Here is a 27,657-nt window from a genome sequence, read left to right as displayed (position 1 = left end):
CACTTAAGGTCTAATTGTGTTCAAACATTAGACTAGTATCCCTACTAGATGTTATTGTGATCAAATCAATACTTGCAAATTCCCATAAGCTTATACCAATTGATCTTAGTTGAATCATGCAATTATCACAAGTACTTAGCTTAGGTTAAAATTCCCTAAAACCCTTTGGTAATTAAAATCCATTAAGAAAACCAAACTTCACTATGTTGACTAAGGACCAATTGAAAACCAATCCAAATCAAGACCCCAATCCCTCGAAGGCCTAAATTTGATTGTATAGATCACCTAAATGTTGAAATACAAATTGTTTCACTAATCAAATCCCTTTCAAAGCTACACAACTCATATAATCAAAGTAAAGTCCAAAACAATCATAGCAAAGGATCTTTTGGCTAATTCTAATGACAAATCACAATCATCAAGCTAATAAATTCATTTAAACACAATCATCAACATCAATATGAACAACCATTAGCTATGAAGTTTCATTAACAAGTGTACATAATAAAATCTAGCCAATTATGGCTAGAACAAGATCAATACAAGCAAATAAAGTAAATCTAAACATGATTAAGCAATAAACAAGAGTCGATTGTACCAAACTTAAGAAATTACAAAAGTGACAAATGAAGAAGATGAAGATGATGAAGAACAAGCCCTAAATCTTGATCCAATCTTCAAATCCTTGATGTAGAATGGAATGGATGATGGAAACTTGATGAAAACCTTAAGAAAATAGCTAAGAAACCCTAATTTTGATCAGCCACCACGAACTATTCTATTGAGTGAATGATACTTGAAAACCCCTTTCTCAGTCTATTTATACTCTTCAAAAACTGCTCAGAATTCGCAGTGGAACGTCGTTCCTCTTTAAGGAACGTCGTTCCTTTACTCTAAATGTAGAACGCAGTTCTGGATATGTGAACGACGTTGTTGGCTTCATGTGGAACGCCGTTCTTAATTGGGAACGTCGTTCTTGAATCGTGCTAGAAATGCAATCTTTTTCTGTTTCCATTTCCTTTGTAAATTTCCCAGGTAAAACGTCGTTCTGGGCTTTAGAACGTCGTTCTTGATGATGGAACGCCGTTCCCTGATTATGGAACGTCATTCCCAGATTATGGAACGTCGTTCTTGGCTGCCAGGATGAGAACAATGCAGTTTTCTTGAAACACGTGCACATTTTGGTCAATTTTACACCAAATTTACACTTAGAACTGCAATATCACTCAGAGCGCGATAAAACCCAAGATCATAGCTTTTCAAGCACTTTGAAAACGAAAACCGAGTAAAACGAGGTAGATATTATGTGAGAAATATAGCGTGGATGAGCAATATCAACTACATAAACCACCATAAAATCTACGTGAATGCGAAAGTAGAAAACAACCACAATAATCAAATGCTCTCATTAGTCACTCACACACGCATTAGGAAACGCAATTCGCGACGATGTTGGCAGTACCATCGAAGGTTGGAAAAACCTCCAGAGACCTTCCCAAATCGCATTGATGTTGACAGTACCATCAAAGGTTGGAAACTCCCCGCTTGAAATGAGAATCGAACCTGAGTTGGCAGTACCCCAAGTTGAATCCCACCCTCATACCACTCATGCCATGCTTCGGTGGTAATTCAACATGGGTTATTCTGATATGAAAATTGGAGTTCTTTTAGCCATTTGATCAAACAGATGATATATATGCATGATTATAACCTACACTTAATATCTACATATACAAACGCACTTACAAGTCTGCAATCATCTTATCAGTTTGGTCTGAACTCTTACAAATTGGACTATAATCTATTTGAAATGAATCAGAAAAATGGTCCCTGGAGTACGAAGTAACTAAAGTTTTTACCCCACTTAAGTAATCCATATACATACACTTTTTTATGCGATCCAGAACCAACAAGAGCTTCATTTCCTTAACCCACTAATACTCTATACACTCGGTCCCTGGATCACTTCATTTCTTCAGTATCATTATATTATAAAATAAAAAACAAAAAAAAAAAGAACTTGAAATTGTCAAACTGGTCAAACCGGACCGGGCCAAACTGGACCAAACCGGGCAGAAAGACAACTTTCCTGGTCTCTGGTTTGGTTTCATATATATTGAAACCGTGAATGACGGTTTGGTTTGAGGTTTAGTTGAAACCGGATCAAACCGGACCGTGAATATCCCTACAACCGAGTAAGTTAAACATGGAACGGGGGCAAGAACACTTGGATTCTAGGCTTTCGTTATGTTCGGTATATTTATATATTACAGTATACATCTTAATTGGTGTCAGTCGTTTGAATTTTATGAATATCATAAGACTTCAAGTTTTAATTATTATTTATTAAATTTGTTATTTTAATAATTAAATGTCACTATGTTTATATTTTTAAATAAACAATCGCAACATAAACGGGTTTATAATCTATGCGTTAGTATTTGATACTAATATTTTTGATACAAATGTTATTAATAATAAACAATTTTTTTCAATATAATTGTATTATACATTTGATATATATATCAATACTAACGTTATCGAACACTAATTTATACAACTGTCGTGCAATGCACGACTCAACATAGTATTTGATACAGACGTTTTCGATACAAATATTATAAGTGATAAATGATTTTTTTTTCAATGTAATTGTATTATATATTTGATAATATAGCAATACGAACGTTATTGCATATTAATTTTATAATTGTCCATGTACAATGCACGAGCTCATAAAATTAGTTATTCAATATAAGACTTTCAAAATTGAATAAGCAAAGTATAATATATGATGTTGAAGACTATAAATACGATAAATTTAAATCAATTTTTAACTTATGTTACAACATGTATTAGGGTTACTAGGGCTAGCATCAATCGCTATATTGGGTCGGTAAGTCGGTTGGCTTGATTGGACAATTCAGTTATGTTCAAACATGAGAAACAATGCTACCGAATTTGGTAGAGAATGTCGAATTCTCTTAATACTCTTGCTTCACTATTCTAAATTCTTACGGCTACTTTGATTTTTTTTTTTTTTTTTTTAAATAAATACGTAGAGTATGTGAACATTTGAAAAACCTTAAGTGGTTTATTTTGGTTGCATCGATCAACAGCGCGTTAAATTACAAGTGATCTATTCCGTAGTTAGAAATAACTAATTTAATATCTACACATATATGCGAAGATCTTCGTATCTCTAGTTAGAAATAACGATTTAAAAACCTTTACATTGAACCAATTTTATTAAATGAGATTCGCTTACCAATGTTTAAGGATTTATATATTATAAATTTATAACCTTAAAGCTATACCTTAAGATTAAAAAATTAAGATTTAAAATTTTTACATAAATGATTCTCTAAGGTAGTTATTTGTGATTGTTTTCATGAAGTGTGTTTGGCGCAGAAGTTTATGGGAACTTAGAGTTTGAACTTATAATTTTAATAAGCTTCAAGTAATAAGCTTTGTTTAGTAGACATAAAAAGTAGAGCTTATGAAAATCATAAGCTCTAAAAAGTAAGCTACTTCTAGTAGCTTATGAGAAAAAGTAGAGGTTATGAATTAGAAAATAAGCTCCAGTTAGTTTACCAAACACTTATAGAAAATATTAAGCTTCAGCTACAAGCTTAAAAAATAAGCTCCAGTTCGAGCTCTAGTCCATAAGCTCCAGCTCCAGCTACAAGTTTCAACTCCAGCTAGTTTCATCCAAACACACCCATGATATATATGACTATACTTTTAACCATGATATATTTTTAAAAATAGACTGAATTTGACATTAGTGACACGTCAATATTTCCTAACAAGACCGAAAAAAGCTGAACACTACCAACCAAAAATTATTTCAACAAAAAGACTCGACCCACTCAATTTATATTCCCCACTCTATATTGACACAACGAAATGAAGTCCTCCCATTGGTTGAGACCCATTTTTGACAACTGTTCATAACCCAAAATCGAAGTCTACTGTAGCATAATAGAAATCCCAAATAGTAGTGTTTGGCAACAAAAAAAGAAAAAAGAAAAACGGAATGACATGTTTTTATGTTTTTAATTACAACTCAAACTGTTGATATGTGTGTAACCGTTAAACACTTTACTATGTAGATTATGTTTGTAATGAATCGCCGGCAAAGTAATCGTTGGCAATTTTCAGCTGCGAAGCGCGCACCCTTTATCTTGTTACCACCGATTATTCAATGTTTTAATTATTATTAAATAATAATATAATATAATATAATAAATCTACAATAAAAGTATTCAAGTGACCCCACATGCCACCATCTTGTTGTTGTTTTTAAAATGACGAAATGAAACATGTTTGAACAAAGACGACAAATAACGATTGGTATCAACACTGTCTTTTTAAAATCCAAAAATTACGGTAGCAAGAAGCTATCGTTGTGATGGTAGCAAGAAGCTACGGTAGTAATATAGATATACCTCCATTTTGTATTATTAAAGAATTTGGATGACAATGACCGTCCGATTTTGTATACTTGAAGTGGGTAATTGGTCGCATATGATTGCAGAAGAAAACGATGCATCTAATGACGAGGCATCCACTGTACCTTCGATGTTTATTGCAGAAAAATTTGAGGATGATGCGTTGTCAAATGTTGACGAGGAGAATGATAAATCTCCTGATGCTGTTTCGGTCAATGGTGAACAGGTGGATAAGGAGGATTATTTGGCCAAACTGAACTCCCTTCGATCCAAAGTTAATTCTTTTATCTCGAAATCGGGTAATGGTAATTTTCGGAATGCTTGGATGGATACGGATTTGCAAGCGGTTTATAAGGTTGGGAATAAAATTGGGATAGATGAGCACAATGGTAATGTTGCGTTTGCTCAGTTACAGGCTCAAATTGGGGAGATAATATTTTCAAAATGAAGCTATTTTTGATTAATTTATGGGGGAGTAAGAAAAGGAGGAAACGTACGTGGATTAAAGACATGTGTTATACGAAAAACATTCAATTTTTAGGCATTCAAGAATCAAAAATGTCAAAATTTGAATTATTTCGTATGAAATCTTTTTGGGGTAATTATGCATTCAATTACGCTTGTAGCTTATCACTAGGATTTTCAGGTGGCATTATTTCTATATGGGATCCGAATTATTTTGTTAAGGAACGGATTTGGTATGACGATAATTATGTTATTGTCAAAGGAAAATGGTGCAATTCGAAAGAAAAGTTTTTTATGATTAATATTTATGGGCCGCATAGGAACTTAGCTAAAGTTGAGCTATGGAACTGATTGCTTGCGTTTATCTGTAGTCACGAGGGTGCATTTGGTCTCTTTGGTGATATGATTGAAGTTAGATTCGAATGTGAACGGTTTGGTTCGATTTTTAATTCGGATGAGGATTGGTGATGCGGGTGTGGTTGACATCCCGTTAAATGGTCGACACTTTACTTGGATGAGAACTCCGGCTTCGAAAATGAGTTGGATTAATGCCTTGTTTCTCATAATGTTATGGAAATTTTTTCAGATTTGATGTTAGATGCTCCTCCTCGGGGCCATTTCCATCATTGGCCTATTTATCTACATGATATGAATTTTGATTACGGGCCAAATCCATTTAAGTTGCTTCATTCGTGGACGAATATGGATGGCTTTGATGCATTGATTAACGGGGTGATTGTGGTTCCTGAATACCTAGACAAGTTTGAGTTACATGACAAACTAAAAGTCTTGAAAAATGCTATTAAACCATGGGTTGAAATTACAAGATCAGGAGCTCATAATAGAATCCATGTGGTTAATGAAAGATTGAAAGTCATTAAAACGAAAGTAGATGATCATTCTGTTATGGAGACTGAACTTCAAGAAAGAGTGAACTTAATGGCCGAACTTGCTGCTCTATATGATAATGAGGAGAAAGACGTTATTCAAAAGGCTAAAGTGAAGTGGGATGTGGAAGGGGATGATAACTCGAAATTTTTTCATGGTTTACAAAAACAACGAAGGTGTAAACAATCTATTTCGGGAGTATCATTGAATGGGATTTGGATTACGGATCCTCCATTGGTTAAGAATGCGTTCAAAGAGTATTACAAATTCAAATTTAGAAGGGAGCAGCTTGATGGTGTTTTCCCTAATTTCAGTCTTGAGTATTGGCTATCGTTGGATGATAATCAGTTGCTCGAAGCTCCGATCACTGAGCTTGAAATCCGGACAGCAGCCTGGAATTGTGGGAACGAAAAATCCCCAGGTCCAGACGGGTTTACGTTCTTTTAATCAAGAAATATTGGGAAATTATTAAAGAGGATTTGGTTTGGTCTATTCAGAAAGCTTTTCCAGTTATCGAAAGGAGCCGCTGCTGCATTCATTACTCTGATTCCCAAGTTTCTAATCCTTCTTGTATAAAGGATTACCGGCCGATTTCATTATTAGGTGTGCAATATAAAATCATAACTAAAGTTTTGACTAGTCATCTAGCTTTGGTTATCAATAAAATTATTTGTAAGGAACAATATGCTTTTATTAAAGGTAGACAAAGTTTAGATGCGTTGATGATTGTGAGTGAGCTGATCGGTTTGTATAAAAAGAAAAAAAAAGTAATGATCTTTAAGGTTGACTTCGATAAAGATACGATACCGTAAGTTTGGATTTTTTGGACCATATGCTTGTATCTTTGGGATTTGGTGATGTTTGGAGAGCTTGGATTGGTACGTGTCTTCATTCCCCACGCACGTCCGGATTAGTTATTGGCTTCCACACAGGTGAATTTTATCTTCAACGTAGTCTCCGCCAAGGTAACCCGTTAAGCCCATATTTATTTTTGTTGACTTTGAAAGGATTACATTTATGTTTGAAAGAGAAAGTGGATACGGGAGGAATTACTAGTGCCTTAATTCCTAATTCCGATGTTAAAATATCGCATCTTTTTATGCGGATGACGCGGTAATTTTATCAGAATGGAATAGAGAAAGTCTTTTAAATACTTTACAAGTATTAAATGATTTTCAAAGAATTTTCGGGTTGAAGATTAATGAGGCTAAGTCTCATTTATCGGGCTTGGAGTGCACGAGTCTTTGGTTGATAATTATGTGAGTGAACTCGGTTGTTCGAAGGGAACATTTCCGTTCATATACTTAGGTTTACCGACGGGGGATAATATGAAGAATATTTCATCATGGAGTGCTCTTAAAGACATGTTTATTAAAAAATTATTGGGGTTGAAAGCAAATCTTCTTTCCATTGGTGGTCGATTAACTCTTGTTAAGGCGGTTTTGGGAAGCTTAGGCATGTATAATTTGTCTTTGTTTAAATGTCATGAGTTAGTTTTGAAGGACCTTGAAAGATTACAATTGTAATTCTTTTAGGGTAGTTCTTGTGACAAAAAGAAAATGCGTTGGATCCGATGGGAACTTGATGGAAAATCGTGTGTACTTTTAACAATTTAGATTAACGCAGCGGATAATAAAAATAATAATCTTTTATTATTTTATGAACAAAAATTACAAGTTTAAATAACCACTTATTTAGTAAAACATACACACGATAAATCTATCCCTAGGATCCAGTTACACCATAATAATTATCATGAAAATAAAAACAAAAAGGGAGTAAACGATATACCTTTCTTGAAGAAACTGGTAAAGGAGAGAAACCTACGATCAAAGGGTATGACCGTCTCTTTGGATAGTCCACTACACTTTCGAACAATGCCAATGGATGCTAGTCCAAACCCAAGTGATTTATTAATATAATCTAATTATATTAATAAATAAATAATACTCAGTATAGATTTACAAAAAGAAAACAATATGCCTATTGCTTTTTGCGGCTCCTACGAATAGTAGGGGTTTTTGAGATTTTATATCTTTGACAGAGGGTTTTTGAGATTTATATTCGTATCACTCTTGTTTTTTTTTACCAAAAGAATGAATATATATATTATTATATATAACATGTAGACCGACTTTAAGTCGGAATGTAAAACGCATTTTTTTCTTAAACAAAAGATACGGAGGATTTACATATCATTAAACCAAACAATCACTTGGCCAACAAGCTAGTTCATTTAAAACCATAATTCTCATTTAATTGTAATTAACTAATTAATTACCAAATTAACTAATTAATTAAAACTAAATATATTAATCTTTTATTTTTGTTACTTGAGTAATATATATATACATCATATATATATTTCATTTGACGTCTAGGTGTATATATTTGTGACCCCAAAGGCTCAAATAAATTTAGTCATATAGTTTTATGTTGTACCTTACACATTAATCCTACAAACTCCCACTTGTGTATGATACAACACCAAGTAACTATACAAACAATGGATACCGTCTAGCAACAGGCCATTGTCCCTAAATTCATGTGAGGGTAGTTTCTCGGAACTGTAGCGACCCGACAAAATCGTCATTGACGGCGCCGTCTACTTAGGTCCCGTTACGTGGTCATAAGTCTTTAAAATAACGTTTGACCAAAAGATATGTCGCATTCATTTCAAATGTAAAGATTGTTCAAAGTTTACAAGAATAGTTCCACCACAAGTTACGATACAAAGTTTTAAGTACAAATGAAACTTATGCGACACAATTTAAAAGTAGCCAAAAGACGCTCCATGTATGCATATATACTCGACACCCAATGCAAGTATCAAAATAATGAGCGGAAGCATGTATCATGTATCGTTCAAGGACCTGAGAAAAACATAGAAATCTGTCAACGAAAACGTTGGTGAAATCATAGGTTTAAGTAAGTAAGTACAAGTGAACCACAAGATTTGCATCCCTGAGATAATAGTAATACATTCCAAAAGTTTGTTTCACGAGCACCCAATTATCAATGCTTAACATTCCTTCCATAGAACCCCATCACAATAGTGTTAGAACATACACTGTTTCTCGAAAATACATTTCATTCGTAAACGGTAGCGAACCGTTTGAATGAGGGTTTGTCAAACCCATATGGCCATATAACATAAGTTCTCGCTTACACCCGGCAAGTGTAACTAATGATAATCGAATTGATGATTTTTGTTCAAACTCGTATGTAGAATGTTTGTTTTCCTGTACTTGTGTTCACTTAGTATAAAGAAACGTTTATGTTTTTCTCATCCCAAATGTAAGTGCAAAAGAGTAAAAGTGGGACTATGATCTCACCTTTGATTGCAAGAGTGTAATAGTACTTCAACAAGTAAACGTGCAAAGAACAATGCTAGTCTCGACCTAAACAATTAGGTTGTATCAATAACGATAGTCACGAAGGGTCAAAGATGTTCAATTAGTCCTATGGCTCGACACGACTCCATTATGTAGCATGTGAAGCAAATTGTCAAGTTTCATGCAAGATACAAGTATAGAATCATGTTAGAAAGGTTGCATAATTAATTGGTTAAGTTTGACAAAAAGTCAAACTTGGTCGGGTCAAAGTCAACGAAAAAGTCAACATGTTCGGGTCGGGTCCCGGACAAATTTTCTATGCTAATTATTGATGATGTAGCGTGAGGGTACGAAATAGTATTATTTTTACTAGGAAATACTACAAAATATGACACAAGTTTTATTAATTTACGGATGGGATATACCTAAACCTTGCTACAACACTATAGGCAGTGTACCTAATCGTAGAGTAGTGTAGTTTTTAGTAAGTCCGGTTCGTTCCACAGGGAGCTAGTGATTACGTACTATATTTTTATAAAACTATATTTATATAAATATATATATATATATAAGTAGTAATATTATTATAAAAGGGGGGTTTTACCGTTTAATGACCGGTTTGTCGATTCTATATTTTAAGCGCAAAGATAAATGACGATAATTAAAGTGCGTAAAATAATGACAATAAATAAAATGACAGTAAATAAAATTGCGAGTAATAAAATGACAGTAAATAAAGATACGATGAGAAATATAATAAAAGAATTATGCTTATTTAAACTTCCGTAATCATGATGTTTGACGTGTTGATTTTAATTTATTACCATGGGTTAATTGTCCTTTGTCCTGGTTTATTTGATACGTCTATCTGGTTTTTGTCCATAATAGTCCATCGGTCATAAATATAAAGTGCGAGTGTCCTCGTCAAATTACCCTTATACCCGAAGTCAATTATTCCAACTAATTAAGGATTTAAACTGTGACGCAGTTATCACTTCTGTCAACAATTACACCAGTTATCACTGTATGTAATCTACCCCTGTTTTGATTAGATATGAATATTAATTTACCCACTTGATCAGTTTGAATAATCAATTACCCAACCCGAATAATTAATTAAATGATTATAATAGATTCCATATGAACGTCACTAAATAGGACAACCATAATCATTATTAATTATTAGGATAATTAATTTGAAGATAGGTTCGACAGACTCCAATGAGTTGTCACTCAATTAGACAATACCCCCCATCTATTAATAGTCAATAGTCCAATTTCCACAAGTGTCGGTCTTTTGCCCAAACCTTAATTATGGTACAAGCCCAATTACCCAATTTTAGTAATTAGCCCAAAATCATGATTACTTCGTTTTAAATAAGCATAATAATAACTTAGCTACGAGACATTAAATTAAAAAGGAAAGACATAACTTACAGTGGGTATTAATATCGTAGTATTACACGGGCAGAGTCTTGACTTAAAACCCGTAAATCATTTGTTACAATACTAAACTAAATCATAATTATTAAAATTATAATTAAAATTATAATTATTTATTTATGTTATATGTTTACAGAGAAGGAAAAGAAAAAGATGTGTTTGAGTTCGTGCATAAACTGCCTTTTTATAGGCATTTGGCCAGATTTTTACTGCCATGCGACTCGCATGGGTTTATGCCTATTTGCCATGCGACTCGCATGGCCACGCTCGACAGCTCACATATCTTTTGTCTTCTTGTTCGTCAACATATTTATTAAATATATATAAAATATAAATAATTTTAATAATTATTTATATATTATATTATATTTATGTGCATAGTAGACTAGATATTTTTGGTCCATTGCGTCGGGCGTTTCTTCTTGGCTCGGGTCCCGGTTTCGGATTTTCGGACGTCCTTTCGTACTATTTTATATCGTGTACTTTGCGTTCCGCAACTTGTACTCTTGTCATTTTTAGACGTTCTTCATCAATAATTTGAACCTTTTTATTTGTATCTTGTATATTTGAGCTTTTTGGACCTTTGTGTCTTTAATTCGTCGTTTTCGCCTTTTGTCTTCGCACTTATTTAATATAAACGAATATCACTTGAAAATGGAACAATTGCAACTAAAATCTTGTCTTTCTTGGGGGATTTTGCTATGAAATATATGTTCCTTTTTAGCCTTATCAATATCCCACACACTTGAGCGTTGCTTGTCCTCAAGCAATACAGTCTTGAAATAATATAATACATCACACGAATCACTTCTTTATTCTTCACACTTTGTACATCAGTGATTTTGATAGAGCGGTATAAACAATGATATTAACAATAGAACCATGGTTAAAGGTGGGTGTGTCATCCACAGTTGCCTTGGGTTTAGGTCACGACACTTGCAATCAAATAGCCGATTTACTTTCGGTTTCCAAAGCAAAGTGCACATTTAAAAGGCGGTTTACAGTCCCACATGACTATAAAAATGTAGATCCTTTAGGAAATTGGATCTTTATGAAAACATTTGATCTTTTAAAAATTCAAGCTAGATTTTACCCTAGACAAGTTTTCTGATTTGACCCACCATCGGTGTTGCAAAATATATTTGTGGATCAATATTTTGGCTAAAAACATTTAGGTTCGTGTAATCCACTGCTATCCCGGTATCGGAAAGCACACATCCAGTTTACTTGTTCCGTATATTACCTTTCGGTAAACTACCGTCCGGTTGTAAAGGAAAGCGATGAACAAGAAACTGTTAAGGCAATGTCTAATGACATGCATTTGTTCATGGTCTAATTACGTGTCGGATGCTAGTACTATCCTTGGTAGGAGCAATAGTAAAGATCATCCTATGATTTTTCGGTCTGGCACAAGGTGTCTCCGACCATGCTATGCAACCACCGTTCTTACGGTTGACACCCGATTTGGTTCAGGTGACCTAATGAATTCTGTTGAATTCCCAGGATTTTACGTTCAATGGTAATGAACGCATTGAAAATGGATTTTCAGAAAAAAAATCGGTTTTAATTTTGATCAAAATATTTTCTCGTTCAAGCTCGAGTTTAGATATCATCGAATTCCATGAGTTTGAATTCTCAATCTTTAAGGTCAATCTCAAGGATTGAGTAATATCAGGATTAAAAGCTGATTTTTAATCTTTAAGGAGATTATCCTTTCTGGGGATCTGATTCATTAGTCTTATCAAGCTAATTTGCATGGCCCCCCCCCCCCCCCCCCATTGTACGAGATAAATCCTTCTCATGGTTAGGATAAATCTGACCACTTGGCGACCCTGTTTGATGCTGAGGTCCGTGGATTTCCTGCTGATTTTAGAGATGACTTTTCTAGATTTTTCGTCAACCTACAGCTGGTCTGGACGACAACTTCATGACCTAAATCAAGAAGCGCGTGTCTTTTTCGGAAGACTTTACTTCCTTTTAATGATGGAATTGATTCATCGTGTAGATCCATCTTTTCTTTCAAATATATTACAATAAACCGGGTAAAACTGTTAATTAAGTCCAAAACAAAAGCACCTGCAATAACTTTACAGAAACATGTGATAGATAGTTTTTAATTGAATAACTTGGTACATTCTCCCCACACTTAGTTTCTTTCTTTGCCTTTTTATTCTTCTTTATTCCTTTTTAAATGAATTCAAGCGTTTTGGGTTGTTTCTCAATTTATGTCCTCGAGGTAACGATAATTTCGGTATTAACACCTAGTTTTCATCGTTCATAAATATGTATAAACATGATTTTGACTTCATTTAATTGAAAATTTTGAAAAATTTTACTAGAAGTGGGTAGTCAGTATATAAGACTAGGGCTGTTCCTTGTTATCAGAGAGCACTAGATTCTAATACAACTACTGCGTTACTAGTATTTTAGTTGAAAATTTTTCAAATTTTCATGAAATTTGGCAATTAAACTAAGTATAAACCCGAGAGAATTTATAACCCTTCCCCACACTTGAGATCATGCAATGCCCTCATTTGCATGAAATCAGACTATAATTATAAATTCATGAGGGTGATTAGTGTAGAAAAGTGATTAAAAATACCGAGTTTGTAATTACAAAGCTCGTCGAATGATTGATGGCGCCTCATCGTTCATTCCTCCATTTGTTATATAACATTTGTTATTTTGCGTCTTGTCGTCAAAATTAGTACCTTTTGCTGAACTTTAATGACAGTCTTTGAAAGTGCATTGTTTTACCCTGTTTTGTACATAAGATAAAATACAAACATATATATATATATATATATTTTTTTTTTTGAAGTTTGGTTTATAACCCCACTTTTCAAAAATTTATAAAGTATAATATTTTTGGCATACTTTAAATCAATAAAATTAAAAATAATGATAACAAAATTTGTCGCCCCGCCCTCGGGTAAAGTAATTTCGGCTTAATGACCTAGTCTTCAACTCACGACGAATTTTAGAAATCATTTTTTCAACTTAATGAATTAAAGTAAATTTTGTTTTTAAAAACTTAAATTAAAATGCATATTAATTTCATAAAAAAAAACCTACAAAACAAAAATTCAGAATGGAGGGAGAAAACTAGTTCTTTAGTGTCTGCTAGCGGAAAAGACCAATCGGGTTCCATTCTCGGAACTACACGAGAACAGAACAACTAACTCTAGATAGCATTTTCTTTTTAGAACATTTGAATCTCCCCACACTTAGGTAGCCGTGGTGTCAAAATTGTGATTAACTTCATCGTTAATTTCTCTTGGTCCATAATCAACTTGCATATCCGTGACTTTTTCTTTAAGCCATTGGTCGGATTCCTGTGTAATATCCACAATTTCAACTAGTTTCTCCTTTTCTTTAGGTGATAGATTGGATACTAACCGGTTACATAACTTAAAGTTCCCCTTGGTTCTAGCATCGCGAATCCGTTTAATAAGTTTCTTCATTGAACTATTAATAACGAGATCATTTAATTTCGTATCAACAACGGGGTTCTTTGTTATCATGTCATCATTAGGTGTTACTTCATTTTCCCCACACTTAGGCGTTTCATTATTATTAAGCACTACCGTTGGAGTTGGTAAAACAACATGGTTGTTACCAATCGTTTTTGCTGGTTCAATGGTTTTGGTTGGTGGAGATTTAGACTTTCGAATCATAAAGGTGATCGATTTGTTACCACTACTAAGTGGCATTCTTCCATTTCCTACATCAAATAACGCCCCGGTGGACGCAAAGAATGGTCGACCTAAAATTAGAGGAATGTTTGGGTCCTCTTCTATGTCAATGACAATGAATTCGACTAGAAAGGTTAAATTACCTACTTGAATGGGTAGGTTGTCAGCAATTCCAACTGGGTGCTTAATGGTTTGATCAAAGAGTCGAACACTCATATCCGTTGGACTTAACTTACCTACACCTAATCTCTTATATAAGGAAAGAGGCATAACACTCACACTTGCACCTAAATCTGCTAGTGCATCATACATGACACAATCACTAAGTAGACAAGGAACAATAAATTCACCCGGATCACCTACCCTAGGTGGAGGTTTTGGTGGAACTGTATTCACCGGGTTTACTTCTACGGCTTTTGTTTCTTGTACTTTCTTATTCTTTTTCTTCTTCTTCTTTCCAGAGGTATCACAATCTTTATTACCTATCACTTGCTCATACTCAACTCCTTTTCTTGGAAACGGGATGGGTGGTTTTGATAATGCTAAAAACGAACATATATTTCATAGCATTATTCCTCAAGAAAGACAAGCTTTTAGTTGCAATTGTTCTATTTACAAGTGATATTCGTTTAAAGAATAAAAGGTGAAGACAAAAGACAGATTCGACGAATTGAAGACGCAAACGACCAAAAAGCTCAAAAGTACAAAAGACAATCAAAAAGGTTCCAATTATTGATAAGAAACGTCTCGAAATCACAAGAGTACAAGATTCAAAACGCAAAGTACAAGATATTAAATTGTACGCGAGGACGTTCGAAAATCCGGAACCGGGACCAGAGTCAATTCTTAACGCTCGACGCAACGGACTAAAAATTACAAGTTAACTATGTATATAAATATAATATAATATATAATTAATTATATTAATTATATATATATTATATATATATAATAAAAACCGTCGGCAGCAGGAAACTCCAAGGGTGTGAGCTGTAAATACCTCTCCGCGACTCGCGGAGTTTTAAGGCCATTTTGCCGCGAGTCGCGGAGCCCCAAATTTCAAGTCTGGCTATAAAGCCAACCGAATTCTGATCAAATTTAACACATCTTTTTCTCTTCCTCTTCATACGTAAATATATTTATATTTATAATTTATATTTTAATTTTAATTATAATTCTAATAATAAGGGTATGTTAGCGAATGTTGTAAGGGTGTAAGTCGAAATTCTGTCCGTGTAACGCTACGCTATTTTTAATCATTGTAAGTTATGTTCAACCTTTTTACATTAATGTCTCGTAGCTAAGTTATTATTATGCTTATTTAAAACGAAGTAATCATGATGTTGGGCTAATTACTAAAATTGGGTAATTGGGCTTTGTACCATAATTGGGGTTTGGACAAAAGAATGACACTTGTGGAAACTAGACTATGGGCTATTAATGGACTTTATATTTGTTTAACTAAATGAAAGTTTGTTAATGTTAATATAAAGAATTACAATTGGGCGTCCCTATAAATTACCATATACACTCGATCGGACACGATGGGCGGGGTATTTATATGTACGAATAATCGTTCATTTAACCGGACACGGGAATGGATTAATAGCCACTAGAATAATTAAAACAGGGGTGAAATTACATTCAAGGGTAATTGGTGTAATTGTTAACAAAGTAGTAAAACCTTGGTTTACACGCAGTCGATAACCTGGTGTATTCATTAAACAAAGTATTAAAACCTTGTTACAATTCGAATCCCCAATTAATTGGAATATTTATCTTCGGGTATAATAATAATTTGACAAGGACACTTGCAATTTATATTTATGACTGATGGACTGTTATGGACAAAAACCAGACGGACATATTGAATAATCCAGGACAAAGGACAATTAACCCAAGGGCATAAAACTAAAATCAACACGTCGAACATCATGATTACGGAAGTTTAAATAAGCATAATTCTTTTATTTCATATTTAATTTCCTTTATTTTATATTTAATTGCACTTCTAATTATCGCACTTTTATTTATTTTATTGCACTTTTAATTATCGTACTTTTTAATTATCGCAATTTTATTTTATCGCATTTTTATTATTCGTAATTTCATTATCGTTATTTACTTTACGCTTTAATTTTAGTCTTGTATTTATATTTTACATTAGGTTTTAACTGCGACTAAAGTTTTAAAATCGACAAACCGGTCATTAAACGGTAAAAACCCCCCTTTATAATAATAATATTACCTATATATATATATTTGTATTTTTATAAAAGTAAACTAATATAGCGTTGAGCTTTGTTTAAAGATTTCCCTGTGGAACGAACCGGACTTACTAAAAACTACACTACTGTACGATTAGGTACACTGCCTATAAGTGTTGTAGCAAGGTTTAAGTATATCCATTCTATAAATAAATAAATATCTTGTATAAAATTGTATCGTATTTAATAGTATTTTCTGCTAAAATTTAATAGTATTTTATACCCCTCTGCTTTGACATCAAGTATTTTTGGCGTCGTTGTAGTATAGTGGTAAGTATTCCCGCCTGTCAAAGCAGAGGGGTATAAAATACTATTAAATTTTAGCAGAAAATACTATTAAATACGATACAATTTTATACAAGATATTTATTTATTTATAGAATGGATATACTTAAACCTTGCTACAACACTTATAGGCAGTGTACCTAATCGTACAGTAGTGTAGTTTTTAGTAAGTCCGGTTCGTTCCACAGGGAAATCTTTAAACAAAGCTCAACGCTATATTAGTTTACTTTTATAAAAATACAAATATATATATATAGGTAATATTATTATTATAAAGGGGGGTTTTTACCGTTTAATGACCGGTTTGTCGATTTTAAAACTTTAGTCGCAGTTAAAACCTAATGTAAAATATAAATACAAGACTAAAATTAAAGCGTAAAGTAAATAACGATAATGAAATTGCGAATAATAAAAATGCGATAAAATAAAATTGCGATAATTAAAAAGTACGATAATTAAAAGTGCAATAAAATAAATAAAAGTGCGATAATTAGAAGTGCAATTAAATATAAAATAAAGGAAATTAAATATGAAATAAAAGAATTATGCTTATTTAAACTTCCGTAATCATGATGTTCGACGTGTTGATTTTAGTTTTATGCCCTTGGGTTAATTGTCCTTTGTCCTGGATTATTCAATATGTCCGTCTGGTTTTTGTCCATAACAGTCCATCAGTCATAAATATAAATTGCAAGTGTCCTTGTCAAATTATTATTATACCCGAAGATAAATATTCCAATTAATTGGGGATTCGAATTGTAACAAGGTTTTAATACTTTGTTTAATGAATACACCAGGTTATCGACTGCGTGTAAACCAAGGTTTTACTACTTTGTTAACAATTACACCAATTACCCTTGAATGTAATTTCACCCCTGTTTTAATTATTCTAGTGGCTATTAATCCATTCCCGTGTCCGGTTAAATGAACGATTATTCGTACATATAAATACCCCGCCCATCGTGTCCGATCGAGTGTATATGGTAATTTATAGGGACGCCCAATTGTAATTCTTTATATTAACATTAACAAACTTTCATTTAGTTAAACAAATATAAAGTCCATTAATAGCCCATAGTCTAGTTTCCACAAGTGTCATTCTTTTGTCCAAACCCCAATTATGGTACAAAGCCCAATTACCCAATTTTAGTAATTAGCCCAACATCATGATTACTTCGTTTTAAATAAGCATAATAATAACTTAGCTACGAGACATTAATGTAAAAAGGTTGAACATAACTTACAATGATTAAAAATAGCGTAGCGTTACACGGACAGAATTTCGACTTACACCCTTACAACATTCGCTAACATACCCTTATTATTAGAATTATAATTAAAATTAAAATATAAATTATAAATATAAATATATTTACGTATGAAGAGGAAGAGAAAAAGATGTGTTAAATTTGATCAGAATTCGGTTGGCTTTATAGCCAGACTTGAAATTTGGGGCTCCGCGACTCGCGGCAAAATGGCCTTAAAACTCCGCGAGTCGCGGAGAGGTATTTACAGCTCACACCCTTGGAGTTTCCTGCTGCCGACGGTTTTTATTATATATATATAATATATATATAATTAATATAATTAATTATATATTATATTATATTTATATACATAGTTAACTTGTAATTTTTAGTCCGTTGCGTCGAGCGTTAAGAATTGACTCTGGTCCCGGTTCCGGATTTTCGAACGTCCTCGCGTACAATTTAATATCTTGTACTTTGCGTTTTGAATCTTGTACTCTTGTGATTTCGAGACGTTTCTTATCAATAATTGGAACCTTTTTGATTGTCTTTTGTACTTTTGAGCTTTTTGGTCGTTTGCGTCTTCAATTCGTCGAATCTGTCTTTTGTCTTCACCTTTTATTCTTTAAACGAATATCACTTGTAAATAGAACAATTGCAACTAAAAGCTTGTCTTTCTTGAGGAATAATGCTATGAAATATATGTTCGTTTTTAGCATTATCAAATATTCCCACACTTGAGCGTTGCTTGTCCTCAAGCAATATTGTCTTGAAATACTAGAATCACTTCTTTATTCTTCACACTTTGTACATCAGTGATTTCTATACGGCGGTATAAACAATGGTAGTAACGATATGGTTTACAGTCCCACATGACTTATAAAAATTTAGATCCATTAAGGAAATTGGATCTTTATGAAAACATTTGATCTTTTGAAAATTAAATCTAGTTTTTACCCTAGATAAGTTTTCCGGAATAACCCTTTACCGGTGTTTGCAAAATATTTGTGGGTTTGGTGGGTTTCAGATTTGAAAATTTTAGCTCAAAACTTGCGGTTTTGTGTCACCCACTTGCTAACCTTGTATTTGGAAAGCAACACGTCCAGTTTACTTGTTCCGTATATTACCTTTCGGCAAACTACCGTCCGGTTGTAAAGGAAAGCGTTGAACAAGCAACTGTTAAGGCAATGTCCCGTGACATGCTTTTGATTATGGTCTATAACGCGTCGGACGCAATTACTATCCTTGGTAGGAGCAATAGTAAAGCTCACCCTTATAATTTGTCGGTTTGGCACAAAGTCCTGTCTTTGACCACTATGCAACCACCGTTCTTACGGTTGACACCCGATTTAGTTCAGGTGACCTAATGAATTCCAGGTGAATTCCTAGGATTTTACGTTCAATGGTAATGAACGCATTGAAAATAGGGTTTTCAGAAAACAAATTGGTTTGTAATTTTGATCAAAATATTTTCTCGTTTAAGCTCGAGTTTAGATATCATTGAATTCCATGAGTTTGTAATTCTCAATCTTTAAGGTCAATCTCTAGGATTGAGTAATATCAGTCTTAAAAGCTGATTTTTAATCTTTAAGGAGATTATCCTTTCTGGGGATCTGATTCATTAGTCTTATCAAGCTAATTTGCACGGTGCCTCCCCATTGTACGAGATAAATCCTTCTCATGGTTAGGATAAATCTGACCACTTGGCGACCCTGTTTAATGCTGAGGTCCGTGGATTTCCTGCTGATTTTAGTGATGACTTTTCTAGATTTTTCGTCAACCTACAGCTGGTCTGAACGACAACTTCATGACCTAAATCAAGAAGCGCGTTTCTTTTTCGGAAGACTTTACTTCCTTTTAATGATGGAATTGATTCATCGTGTAGATCCATCTCTTCTTTTCTTTCATTGGGTAAAACAGTTTAGTCCAAAGCAAAAGTATTTTCAGTTATTTGTTACAGATATATGTGACATATGTTTAAGATAACTTGGTAAATTTTCCCACACTTGGCTTTTTATTTTTCTTTTTATCGTCCTCTATTCCATTTTAAATGAATTTTAACATTTTAGTTTGTTTCTCAATTTATGTTCTTTCTGAGGTAACAATAATTTCGGTGTTAAAACCTAGTTTTATCGTTCATAAATATGTATAAACATGATTTTAATTCATTTAATTGAAAATTTTGAAAAATTTTACTAGAATTGGGTAGTCAGTATATAAGACTAGGGCTGTTCTTTTTTATCAGAGAGCACTAGATTCTAATACAACTACTGCTTTACTAGTATTTTTAATGGTAACCAAGTGTATAAAGTAAAAATTTTTTTAAAATCCGAAAGAATTTAACCCCTTCCCACACTTAAGATCTTGCAATGCCCTCATTTGCAAGAAATCAGTAACAATTTAAATTATTGAGGGTGATTTGTGTGAAAATGATTAAATTTTTACCAAAGTTTCCAAATATATTGGCGTTTGTTTGCTGAATGATAAATGGTGCACATCATTTGTTCATTCAGCAAACAAACGCCAATATATTTGGAAACTTTGGTAAAAATTTAATCATTTTCACACAAATCACCCTCAATAATTTAAATTGTTACTGATTTCTTGCAAATGAGGGCATTGCAAGATCTTAAGTGTGGGAAGGGGTTAAATTCTTTCGGATTTTAAAAAATTTTTTACTTTATACACTTGGTTACCATTAAAAATACTAGTAAAGCAGTAGTTGTATTAGAATCTAGTGCTCTCTGATAAAAAAGAACAGCCCTAGTCTTATATACTGACTACCCAATTCTAGTAAAATTTTTCAAAATTTTCAATTAAATGAATTAAAATCATGTTTATACATATTTATGAACGATAAAACTAGGTTTTAACACCGAAATTATTGTTACCTCAGAAAGGACATAAATTGAGAAACAAACTAAAATGTTAAAATTCATTTAAAATGGAATAGAGGACGATAAAAAGAAAAATAAAAAGCCAAGTGTGGGAAAATTTACCAAGTTATCTTAAACATATGTCACATATATCTGTAACAAATAACTGAAAATACTTTTGCTTTGGACTAAACTGTTTTACCCAATGAAAGAAAAGAAGAGATGGATCTACACGATGAATCAATTCCATCATTAAAAGGAAGTAAAGTCTTCCGAAAAAGAAACGCGCTTCTTGATTTAGGTCATGAAGTTGTCGTCCAGACCAGCTGTAGGTTGACGAAAAATCTAGAAAAGTCATCACTAAAATCAGCAGGAAATCCACGGACCTCAGCATTAAACAGGGTCGCCAAGTGGTCAGATTTATCCTAACCATGAGAAGGATTTATCTCGTACAATGGGGAGGCACCGTGCAAATTAGCTTGATAAGACTAATGAATCAGATCCCCAGAAAGGATAATCTCCTTAAAGATTAAAAATCAGCTTTTAAGACTGATATTACTCAATCCTAGAGATTGACCTTAAAGATTGAGAATTACAAACTCATGGAATTCAATGATATCTAAACTCGAGCTTAAACGAGAAAATATTTTGATCAAAATTACAAACCAATTTGTTTTCTGAAAACCCTATTTTCAATGCGTTCATTACCATTGAACGTAAAATCCTAGGAATTCACCTGGAATTCATTAGGTCACCTGAACTAAATCGGGTGTCAACCGTAAGAACGGTGGTTGCATAGTGGTCAAAGACAGGACTTTGTGCCAAACCGACAAATTATAAGGGTGAGCTTTACTATTGCTCCTACCAAGGATAGTAATTGCGTCCGACGCGTTATAGACCATAATCAAAAGCATGTCACGGGACATTGCCTTAACAGTTGCTTGTTCAAAGCTTTCCTTTACAACCGGACGGTAGTTTGCCGAAAGGTAATATACGGAACAAGTAAACTGGACGTGTTGCTTTCCAAATACAAGGTTAGCAAGTGGGTGACACAAAACCGCAAGTTTTGAGCTAAAATTTTCAAATCTGAAACCCACCAAACCCACAAATATTTTGCAAACACCGGTAAAGGGTTATTCCGGAAAACTTATCTAGGGTAAAAACTAGATTTAATTTTCAAAAGATCAAATGTTTTCATAAAGATCCAATTTCCTTAATGGATCTAAATTTTTATAAGTCATGTGGGACTGTAAACCATATCGTTACTACCATTGTTTATACCGCCGTATAGAAATCACTGATGTACAAAGTGTGAAGAATAAAGAAGTGATTCTAGTATTTCAAGACAATATTGCTTGAGGACAAGCAACGCTCAAGTGTGGGAATATTTGATAATGCTAAAAACGAACATATATTTCATAGCATTATTCCTCAAGAAAGACAAGCTTTTAGTTGCAATTGTTCTATTTACAAGTGATATTCGTTTAAAGAATAAAAGGTGAAGACAAAAGACAGATTCGACGAATTGAAGACGCAAACGACCAAAAAGCTCAAAAGTACAAAAGACAATCAAAAAGGTTCCAATTATTGATAAGAAACGTCTCGAAATCACAAGAGTACAAGATTCAAAACGCAAAGTACAAGATATTAAATTGTACGCGAGGACGTTCGAAAATCCGGAACCGGGACCAGAGTCAATTCTTAACGCTCGACGCAACGGACTAAAAATTACAAGTTAACTATGTATATAAATATAATATAATATATAATTAATTATATTAATTATATATATATTATATATATATAATAAAAACCGTCGGCAGCAGGAAACTCCAAGGGTGTGAGCTGTAAATACCTCTCCGCGACTCGCGGAGTTTTAAGGCCATTTTGCCGCGAGTCGCGGAGCCCCAAATTTCAAGTCTGGCTATAAAGCCAACCGAATTCTGATCAAATTTAACACATCTTTTTCTCTTCCTCTTCATACGTAAATATATTTATATTTATAATTTATATTTTAATTTTAATTATAATTCTAATAATAAGGGTATGTTAGCGAATGTTGTAAGGGTGTAAGTCGAAATTCTGTCCGTGTAACGCTACGCTATTTTTAATCATTGTAAGTTATGTTCAACCTTTTTACATTAATGTCTCGTAGCTAAGTTATTATTATGCTTATTTAAAACGAAGTAATCATGATGTTGGGCTAATTACTAAAATTGGGTAATTGGGCTTTGTACCATAATTGGGGTTTGGACAAAAGAATGACACTTGTGGAAACTAGACTATGGGCTATTAATGGACTTTATATTTGTTTAACTAAATGAAAGTTTGTTAATGTTAATATAAAGAATTACAATTGGGCGTCCCTATAAATTACCATATACACTCGATCGGACACGATGGGCGGGGTATTTATATGTACGAATAATCGTTCATTTAACCGGACACGGGAATGGATTAATAGCCACTAGAATAATTAAAACAGGGGTGAAATTACATTCAAGGGTAATTGGTGTAATTGTTAACAAAGTAGTAAAACCTTGGTTTACACGCAGTCGATAACCTGGTGTATTCATTAAACAAAGTATTAAAACCTTGTTACAATTCGAATCCCCAATTAATTGGAATATTTATCTTCGGGTATAATAATAATTTGACAAGGACACTTGCAATTTATATTTATGACTGATGGACTGTTATGGACAAAAACCAGACGGACATATTGAATAATCCAGGACAAAGGACAATTAACCCAAGGGCATAAAACTAAAATCAACACGTCGAACATCATGATTACGGAAGTTTAAATAAGCATAATTCTTTTATTTCATATTTAATTTCCTTTATTTTATATTTAATTGCACTTCTAATTATCGCACTTTTATTTATTTTATTGCACTTTTAATTATCGTACTTTTTAATTATCGCAATTTTATTTTATCGCATTTTTATTATTCGCAATTTCATTATCGTTATTTACTTTACGCTTTAATTTTAGTCTTGTATTTATATTTTACATTAGGTTTTAACTGCGACTAAAGTTTTAAAATCGACAAACCGGTCATTAAACGGTAAAAACCCCCCTTTATAATAATAATATTACCTATATATATATATTTGTATTTTTATAAAAGTAAACTAATATAGCGTTGAGCTTTGTTTAAAGATTTCCCTGTGGAACGAACCGGACTTACTAAAAACTACACTACTGTACGATTAGGTACACTGCCTATAAGTGTTGTAGCAAGGTTTAAGTATATCCATTCTATAAATAAATAAATATCTTGTATAAAATTGTATCGTATTTAATAGTATTTTCTGCTAAAATTTAATAGTATTTTATACCCCTCTGCTTTGACATCAAGTATTTTTGTAAAGGTCGTATATTATTATAAAAATATTATTTTTATATTATTTATTTAATTAAAACTACTAATTTTACAATTTTAATAAAACTAATTAAACAAAATACATAAATATAAAGTAAAAAGTAAAAATAAAACTAAAATTAATAATAATAATAATAATAATTAAATTAAATAATAATAATAATAATTAAAACCCGTAATTAATGCAGTTTTAGGGCTTCCTGTGCGCGTGTCAGAGTTTCTCCGCGAGTCGCGGCAAATAAAGAAGAAAACCCCGCGAGTCGCGGGGTTCAGGAATTCTGTTGACAGCTGAATATTTTTACGCGTTTTTCTTTAATTTAAATTTTTTTTTTTTCTGTTTTTAATTTAAATAAACGATTTTAAAATAAAACTTATATTTTTATAAATAAAAATAAAGAAACTTATAAAACTTAAATATTTAACAAAATCTTAAAAATACTAATATTTTTGTTTGTCTTTTTATATTTTTGAATAATTAAAACGTATTTTTACAAAAACGAATTTTAATAAAAGTAGATAAAAATCTTTTTTTTTTTTTATATTAGCGTTGCGCTTCCGGCTTTTAAGATAAGTCCCCGGCAGCGGCGCCAAAAATACTTGATGTCAAAGCAGAGGGGTATAAAATACTATTAAATTTTAGCAGAAAATACTATTAAATACGATACAATTTTATACAAGATATTTATTTATTTATAGAATGGATATACTTAAACCTTGCTACAACACTTATAGGCAGTGTACCTAATCGTACAGTAGTGTAGTTTTTAGTAAGTCCGGTTCGTTCCACAGGGAAATCTTTAAACAAAGCTCAACGCTATATTAGTTTACTTTTATAAAAATACAAATATATATATATAGGTAATATTATTATTATAAAGGGGGGTTTTTACCGTTTAATGACCGGTTTGTCGATTTTAAAACTTTAGTCGCAGTTAAAACCTAATGTAAAATATAAATACAAGACTAAAATTAAAGCGTAAAGTAAATAACGATAATGAAATTGCGAATAATAAAAATGCGATAAAATAAAATTGCGATAATTAAAAAGTACGATAATTAAAAGTGCAATAAAATAAATAAAAGTGCGATAATTAGAAGTGCAATTAAATATAAAATAAAGGAAATTAAATATGAAATAAAAGAATTATGCTTATTTAAACTTCCGTAATCATGATGTTCGACGTGTTGATTTTAGTTTTATGCCCTTGGGTTAATTGTCCTTTGTCCTGGATTATTCAATATGTCCGTCTGGTTTTTGTCCATAACAGTCCATCAGTCATAAATATAAATTGCAAGTGTCCTTGTCAAATTATTATTATACCCGAAGATAAATATTCCAATTAATTGGGGATTCGAATTGTAACAAGGTTTTAATACTTTGTTTAATGAATACACCAGGTTATCGACTGCGTGTAAACCAAGGTTTTACTACTTTGTTAACAATTACACCAATTACCCTTGAATGTAATTTCACCCCTGTTTTAATTATTCTAGTGGCTATTAATCCATTCCCGTGTCCGGTTAAATGAACGATTATTCGTACATATAAATACCCCGCCCATCGTGTCCGATCGAGTGTATATGGTAATTTATAGGGACGCCCAATTGTAATTCTTTATATTAACATTAACAAACTTTCATTTAGTTAAACAAATATAAAGTCCATTAATAGCCCATAGTCTAGTTTCCACAAGTGTCATTCTTTTGTCCAAACCCCAATTATGGTACAAAGCCCAATTACCCAATTTTAGTAATTAGCCCAACATCATGATTACTTCGTTTTAAATAAGCATAATAATAACTTAGCTACGAGACATTAATGTAAAAAGGTTGAACATAACTTACAATGATTAAAAATAGCGTAGCGTTACACGGACAGAATTTCGACTTACACCCTTACAACATTCGCTAACATACCCTTATTATTAGAATTATAATTAAAATTAAAATATAAATTATAAATATAAATATATTTACGTATGAAGAGGAAGAGAAAAAGATGTGTTAAATTTGATCAGAATTCGGTTGGCTTTATAGCCAGACTTGAAATTTGGGGCTCCGCGACTCGCGGCAAAATGGCCTTAAAACTCCGCGAGTCGCGGAGAGGTATTTACAGCTCACACCCTTGGAGTTTCCTGCTGCCGACGGTTTTTATTATATATATATAATATATATATAATTAATATAATTAATTATATATTATATTATATTTATATACATAGTTAACTTGTAATTTTTAGTCCGTTGCGTCGAGCGTTAAGAATTGACTCTGGTCCCGGTTCCGGATTTTCGAACGTCCTCGCGTACAATTTAATATCTTGTACTTTGCGTTTTGAATCTTGTACTCTTGTGATTTCGAGACGTTTCTTATCAATAATTGGAACCTTTTTGATTGTCTTTTGTACTTTTGAGCTTTTTGGTCGTTTGCGTCTTCAATTCGTCGAATCTGTCTTTTGTCTTCACCTTTTATTCTTTAAACGAATATCACTTGTAAATAGAACAATTGCAACTAAAAGCTTGTCTTTCTTGAGGAATAATGCTATGAAATATATGTTCGTTTTTAGCATTATCAGGTTTGTATGGTGCCACCATTGACTTTACATACTCGGGTGGTGGTGGTGTAACTTCTTCATTGTTACTCTCATCTAAAACCTTCCCATCTTCTGGTGTTGGTTTTTCAGAATTCGTTGAAACCATATTAACATTCTCATTCCGAGGATTTACTTCAGTATTACTCGGTAGCTTTCCTTGTTCCCTCTCACTCATCATGCTAGCAAGAGTACCTACGTGTTTTTCTAGATTCAAAATGGAAGCTTGTTGAGTTCTTAATGACTGATCAAACCTCTCGTTCGTTTGGGTTTGAGTTTCAATAAATTGTGTTTGAGATTCAACTAGCTTAAATACCACTTCTTCCAGATTTGACTTTTTCTCTTCGGTTTGTTGTGGTGGTTTATACAAGCCAGGTCTTTGTTGATTGAAAGTGTTGTTTTGAGTCGGTTGGTTATTCGGACCTTGTTGGTTATACCAGTTATTTTCGGGTCCTTTTGGATTGTAAAGAATGTTTTGATTTCGATTTAAGTTTAGCCTTGGCGGTTGATAATTATTTTGATAATTATTTCCCGGCCTTTGGTTCATATAGGAAACATTCTCTCGTTGTTCCATCGTTGGTTCAATGTGACAATCTTTCAATAAGTGTGGTCCACCGCATTGCTCACAACTGATTCGTATTGCGTGAATATCTTTATTCATCTTTTCCATTCGTCTTTCGAAAGCATCTATTTTTGCGGAAACGGAATCAAAGTCATGGCTAGAA

The 27,657-nt window shown here is 32.8% G+C and overlaps 1 protein-coding gene across 1 annotated transcript; it reads left to right on the top strand.

Moving 5' to 3' along the window:
• Positions 1-5,012: 5,012 nt before the first annotated feature.
• LOC139853947 (uncharacterized) lies at positions 5,013-6,254 on the top strand. The gene is made up of 3 exons (XM_071843282.1): positions 5,013-5,188; positions 5,291-5,355; positions 5,506-6,254. Exons 1-3 carry the CDS (start codon positions 5,013-5,015, stop codon positions 6,252-6,254), a joined length of 990 nt encoding a protein of 329 aa, XP_071699383.1.
• The last annotated feature ends 21,403 nt before the right edge of the window (positions 6,255-27,657 follow it).

The sequence above is a fragment of the Rutidosis leptorrhynchoides genome, chromosome 6 (assembly GCF_046630445.1).
Source record: "Rutidosis leptorrhynchoides isolate AG116_Rl617_1_P2 chromosome 6, CSIRO_AGI_Rlap_v1, whole genome shotgun sequence".
Lineage (NCBI taxonomy): Eukaryota > Viridiplantae > Streptophyta > Magnoliopsida > Asterales > Asteraceae > Rutidosis > Rutidosis leptorrhynchoides.
Note: the sequence above shows the minus strand (reverse complement) of the source record. Positions and strands in the feature narration are given on the sequence as shown.

Bases quoted from the DNA above. Each gene is read 5' to 3' on its own strand.
- LOC139853947 (XM_071843282.1), top strand. From the start codon at position 5,013: ATGTCAAAATTTGAATTATTTCGTATGAAATCTTTTTGGGGTAATTAT. The intron at 5,189-5,290 runs GTGCAATTCGAA...GTTTATCTGTAG, and splicing joins GTTATTGTCAAAGGAAAATG to TCACGAGGGTGCATTTGGTC. The intron at 5,356-5,505 runs GTTCGATTTTTA...AAATTTTTTCAG, and splicing joins ATTCGAATGTGAACGGTTTG to ATTTGATGTTAGATGCTCCT.